Consider the following 6138-nt stretch of genomic DNA (forward strand, 5'->3'; position numbering starts at 1 on the left):
AGCATCCTGGCCTCCAGCCAACCGACCAACCATTGAGAATGGAACATAGATTGAATTCTTCTCTCGCTACACCCCTTACTCTTGCCTCGGCTTCGCCTTCCACCTTAAGCTAAGCACCTAACCCGTGGGACGGGACCTTCCTTCTCTTTTGTTTGTAATTGGACTTGCCTAAAACAAAGGAACCTCGGCTTTTCAACATGAGAAAGCAGGTTTTTGTACCTTAGACTTCAACCACAGGCACTGGCTCACTGCCTCAAACTAGCTCACAGGCTTGACTTGTATGGCAGCTGCAAAGAAAAAAGAAAGGAGACCGAGATGGGCACACTCACTTCAGGTACGCTTTATCGGGACAATGGGAAACTAGTCTCATAGTTGCCTGTTCATATTCCTGATTCTAAGCGGTCAACAGTCTATGCTAAGGCCGATTCCGCTACTTCCATCCTGGGTCTCGTGTGCGTCTTCTCCCAGTTCTTGCTTAGCTTCTTTCTGGGCATCGCTCTCTGTTTTTACAAGCAAGTCCCGTGGCTTTTCTGAACCTTCTAATCAAAGACTACTATGGAAGGGAAACAAAGCTGTAGCTGTAGTTGGCAGTTCGAGTCTTTAGTTCTTGTTCCTGTGACAGGACAGAGGGGAACTGCAGTTCGTAAGTTTCCTCTTACTTCTTCTGAATACAATTCTAGTTCTTATCAGCACAAGCGGGAGCCAGGGGGAAGGCCTTCAGGCCGTTAGGAGTGAACCATCAAGCAAAATGGATACCGAGTTCGGGGGGCAGGTTATAGCTTTCGAGCGAGACAACTCATCAACGATTGGTGCAGGATTGACCACTCAGCTATCCAAGTGGAGTAAAAGACACATTTTGAAGTTTTTCCCTGCCTCATGAGGGCACACTTTGAGTCCCAAACTTTCTGTCTGAAGCAAATGCTGGAAGTCTAAGATGGTGGTTTGGAACATCCAATAGGACAGGACACTAGATCCACGCTCTCTTCCCTTGGTAAAAAGGAATTGAAAATCTAAATCAACCATTTGATCAAAGAAAAAAAGTACTAGGGCCTTAGAGTCACTTGATTCGACTTAAGGAATGAATGTAATATGGAATCAAATGAATTAAAATTGTATAATAAGACTCTCGATCGAGTCCGTTCCTCTCCCTACGGTCGTGAAACCCTTTCTCTCCCTATCAAAAAACTTTCTATCTCGCTGAGAAAGAGCTACTACCGTAACCTCATAGTCCCCCCTTGATGAAGGAAATGAGAAAGAATGCAATATAGCTTGTAAATAGTGACACGACTTCTATTCTCTTAGCATTCCATACTAAGCTAATTCTAACCTCAAACCTCTTCCCTCTCTTCAAGATCAGTGATGTGACCAATATTGGAGAGAAAGAAGAGTTTAGGGATAGGGATGTACTGCTCGTAGCGCTTGCCAAAGAACTTGATTTGCGATTCCAAAGCTTACAACAGAATGACTTGAAATTCGATTTGTTTTGCTCACTGCAATTCAAAAGCTTACAGAAAGAGAAAGAGATACTGATACCGATACTGAATACTAACTACTAAGTAAAGTAAAGGGCATTATAGGGTTTTCGCCTCTATCTATCTCCCTTGGGAATAGAAGACACAGCTAACGTTTTCTTCTTTAGCTGTTACATTCCGGTCCATGAATTCAACTCCGAACTAAGAACTCGGCCTTGTTATGCTTTTGGGCACCTAGAGCAGGGAGAGGTACGAAGTTACTTACTCTTTCCGTCTTTCGTTTAGGTTCATTCCCTCTCTTTGTCTCTGAATTCGCTATCGTTTATGAATTGCCTATATGATAGGGAGAGTAATTCAATTGGCAGCGAGAGCAGATAGGGAGAGAGAGGATGGGAAATATGCTTTACCCGTAGCAGCAGTCTCATTCTCTTTCTTTTTTAGAACCGGAGAGGAACGTGAAGAAGACGCTTGTAGGGAGAGGGTACGGTACCTCGACTTGGTAAGGAAACGTAGGAAGTAAGACTCTGGTACTAAAGGAGCTGTCTAGCTATGGAACTAGCTATAAGAAGTAGGTCAACGGTCACCAAAAGGTGGGATATGAGCCTTAGCATGATAAGCAAACGGGGCTAGCCCGGCTGGCTACACCTCTGTTTCAGTAATACGTTTGATTTGGTCTTTGAGAAAGTCAAAAGAAGAGTTTGATCCTGGCTCAGCCAATTCCTGTCAATTCGAGCCAAGCCAAGGGCAGGGAAGAGAATGCAAATGGACTGCAGATGGTGGTATCGTATAGTTGATCACACGACTGCTTTTAGGAACGATCTGTTCATCAGACTAGAAATATCGTAAGAGAAGAAGAAGAATGTTATGCTCAAAGACTCCCATGCCTTTCTTGGTTGGACCAAGGCGATTCCCGTCTTCCTGAATTGGGAGAGCAAGTCTCTCTTTTTTGTTTGGGGGAGCAGAGCAGTCAAAGAATGAACCAAAGAAGATGATTGTTCTAGAATGTCTATTCCTCACAATTGCTCCTTGTGATGCAGCAGAACCATGGCAATTAGGATCTCAAGACGCAGCAACACCTATGATGCAAGGAATTTAGACTTACATCACAATATCTTTTTCTTTTTTATTCTGATTTTTGTTTTCGTATCATGGATCTTGGTTCGCGCTTTATGGCACTTCCACTATAAAAAAAATCCAATCCTGCAAAGGATTGCTCATGGAACTACTATCGAGATTCCGTGGACCATATCTCCTAGTATCATCCTGATGTTCATTGCTATACCATCATTTGCTATCTTATATTCAATGGACGAGGTAGTAGTAGATCCAGCCATTACTATCAAAGCTATTGGACATCAATGGTATTGGACTTATGAGTATTCAGACTATAACAGTGGAGATGAACAGTCACTCACTTTAGACAGTTATACGATTCCAGAAGATGATCCAGAATTGGGTCAATCACGTTTATTAGAAGTGGACAATAGAGTGGTTGTACCAGAAAAAACTCATTTGCGTATTATTGTAACACCTGCTGATGTACCTCATAGTTGGGCTGTACCTTCCTTAGGTGTCAAATGTGATGTTGTACCTAGTCGTTTAAATCAGACCTCTATTTCGGTACAACGAGAAGGAGGTTCTTGGCTCCAGCACTTCATCCAAGTAGCTTATTGCGACAGGGGGGCAATGCGACAACACCTACTGGTGAATTAAAACACCCAGTAGACTCATTTTCATCTTCCTCAAGCTCTGAAGGATCCCTCACGACCTTTCGTAATCTACGATCGAAAAACGAAGCTGAACTTTTTTGACGAATTACATTGGTCAAACACCAAAATTATTATGGACTGCCTCCACAAACTCGCCCGGCGAGTATGCTGCCATAGTTCTAGAGCATTTTAACCAAGCCCTCCATGTCGAACACTACCAATGGATATTCGCTCAAGAATTTTTCGAGCTTCAAGTATTGGAAGGAAAGGGCGTCTTGGAAGACAAACGTCATGATCTAATGCTTGGAGTATCAAATCTTGATCGAGTTCTCCAGTGGTCCCCCTACAATAACATTCGAGAGCAGGCGTTTTCTTTTATTGAAGATTCCACAGAATCTATAAGTGCACTGCGCCACTCTTTTCAGAGGGATATCATGGCGGCCACTTTAAATCAATTTAGGCAAGACCTCTCACAAAGGGGAAGACATTCGGCTATTTACCGAGAGTTCTATGAATATTTCACCGATGAGACCTTCAGGCGCTTACATAGTTTACCATTGCCATAATTTTCTTTTTTTTATTTTCACACCGCCTTAAAGTGCTTCTCTTCTTACCAAAGAGAGCCCCTCCTTGGTGTAGTTGATTTTCTCTCTTCTAATCTTTGGGATCCGGAGTTTTTTGAGAAAAGTCCCATCCAAATAGATCATGATTGGGTCGACCAGGCCAGATCATGAGTGAATAGAAAATTGAAAATGTACATAGCTGTTCCACTTCTACTAGGAGTAACCTTTTTAGTGCTAGCGGAACGTAAAGTAATGGCTTTTGTGCAACGTCGAAAGGGTCCTGATGTAGTGGGGTCGTTTGGGTTGTTACAACCTCTAGCAGATGGTTTGAATTTGATTCTAAAAGAACCTATTTCACCAAGTAGTGCTAATTTCTCCCTTTTTAGAATGGCCCAGTGGCTACATTTATGTTAAGTCTAGTTGAACGGGCCGTTGTACCTTTTGATAATGGTATGGTATTGTCAGATCCGAACATAGGGCTACTTTATTTGTTTGCCATATCTTTGCTAGGTGTTTATGGAATTATTATAGCAGGTCGGTCTAGTAATTAGGGGGCGGCCGTTCGGTCGCCTATGATACTAGGACCAATAGGTCAAAAATAGGTTTGTGCCGCAGGTGTTGAACGATCTACTCTGCACAGGTATGGGCTTACAGGGCTAGGGCTCATAAACCCTTTCTTTCATTCATCAATAGGGCCCTGGTCGGTCACTTTTCTGGGCCGGGATTGATAAGTAGAAGTCATAAAAAAGAGATCGTTCTATTATTTAGATTGAAAGAAAAAGATTCGCTTTAACCGGCGCTTTTCTTCTTTGTCAACGCTACTAAGGACCTATAGGTTTGCCTTATGAAAGAGTTTGAGAATGGGTTATTCAAAAAGGAAAAGGCGCTACTTAGTTTCGCAAGCCTTTGTCATTGTTAGTTAACTAAGTAGGGCCTGAGGCCCCCTGCAAATCCGTAAATCTGAGGAGCATGCCGCAACAAAAGGATGGTCCCCTATGCATTTCATTCTTTCTGGAAGGGAAAAAAAAATACCCCCATCGTAGTGAACCTCTCCTTGTGATCGGGATGAGGTAGATGCCTCCCGGCCGGGGGGGGATCGAATCGGAGTTTCCTTAGGTAGCCACCGACCTACAGTTATCCTTAAACTTCCATGCTTGGTGGAGAAGAAGCGAACAAAGGTACGCTTGCTTGCTGTCTTGTTCTCTATCGCGAACTGGGATCGCTCGCCAGCTAGGTCAGATTGGAGCAAGAATGGTCGAGAACATATTACCTAACTTAGGGGACAAGGGGCGGAACGACCTCTCGATCTACTTACTACAGCCCAGGAATAAAAACGTCGTCTAGGCGTTCCCTCTTGCTCCGATCTCCCCTACGCCTAGGACGTTGTCTGGGCCAAGAGCCATAGTTAGTTGTTGTTTCCATTTGGTTATTTCTTTCTCGTTGTTGATACCGGCAAGACCCAGCCAGATGATGTTTGCTGGTTGGTAGTGAGAGGACTCTTAGTACCTGCATACCCAAAAGGGGGCACTGGTTAAGAAACAATCATTGGATTTTCTTTTGTGCTCGCCCTTAGCAGCGGGAAAGGAGTCTATCTATCTACCTAGCTTTGCTAGATTTCCCCCAATCCAATTCACAGAAATTCCACGAATCCCTTGGTGGATAAGTCCGACGACTCAGCAGCAGTGCGGAATTGAAATTTCTCCGTCTGGTGGATCTGATCTATAGTTAGGGGGCAATACATACCGAAAGGTTCGAACCCACCCTTCTGTATAAGCTATTCACATTAGTGAAGCGGCTGGATGCATAAGGGAAGTACACGTTTATGAGACCTTTGTCGGGATGCATAGGGGAGTCAACCTACGAGCACGGAAGAGCGTGGTACCGATACCCATCTCTAAGTAAAGGTAAGATTCTTAGCCCTGTTGATGACTCCATCTAAAATACAATAGGGACATCCATTTCCTTCGCTCCTCTCCTTATCAGTCGAGTGACTTCATACCTCTCCTTATCAGTCGAGCTCAATTACATCGATCCTTTCTATCCTTCTTTTCGTCTTCCTCACATCGATAGCATAAGAACCTTTCCACACTCTTTTGGTACATCGTGTAAGGCGGAGCGAATCCGGACCGCTTTCAAGAGCGAGGGCAATGACTTTAGTCAAGCAAGGCTAAAGGAGGACCGCTCTCAACCATCGTACTTGTAACCCACTCTTGATCCGTTGTGGCCGGCCGCCCTACTTGCCAAAGGAGTGGCCCTAAAAGTCCACCTATCAAAAATAAGAGGACTCTGAGCTCTCTATTTGAGTTAGTCCTGATCGCTCGCTTATCATACGCTCCACCCTTCGCGCAAGATAGCTAATCCAATTGCCCATCTCCGGTTGAACCTCTATTTAGG

At 44.0% G+C, this 6138-nt stretch overlaps 2 protein-coding genes and 1 pseudogene across 2 annotated transcripts; 2 read left to right on the forward strand and 1 right to left on the reverse strand.

The window, feature by feature from the left end:
* The first annotated feature begins 2405 nt into the window (after positions 1-2405).
* On the forward strand, positions 2406-3185 carry LOC105179430 (cytochrome c oxidase subunit 2). The gene is given in 2 exon segments (XM_011103048.2): positions 2406-2563; positions 2566-3185. Coding segments are annotated over 2 exon segments (723 nt in total). The 5' UTR covers positions 2406-2460.
* Positions 3186-3996: 811 nt separating this feature from the next.
* LOC105179423 (NADH-ubiquinone oxidoreductase chain 1) lies at positions 3997-4369 on the forward strand. The gene is given in 2 exon segments (XM_011103043.3): positions 3997-4132; positions 4135-4369. Coding segments are annotated over 2 exon segments (297 nt in total). The 3' UTR covers positions 4296-4369.
* A 298-nt stretch (positions 4370-4667) lies between these two features.
* On the reverse strand, positions 4668-5936 carry LOC148787168 (uncharacterized; annotated as a pseudogene).
* Between the last annotated feature and the right edge of the window lie 202 nt (positions 5937-6138).

Source organism: Sesamum indicum, linkage group LG8 (genome assembly GCF_026168435.1).
Source record: "Sesamum indicum cultivar Baizhima isolate 11 linkage group LG8, ASM2616843v1, whole genome shotgun sequence".
In the NCBI taxonomy this organism is placed as follows: Eukaryota; Viridiplantae; Streptophyta; class Magnoliopsida; order Lamiales; family Pedaliaceae; genus Sesamum; species Sesamum indicum.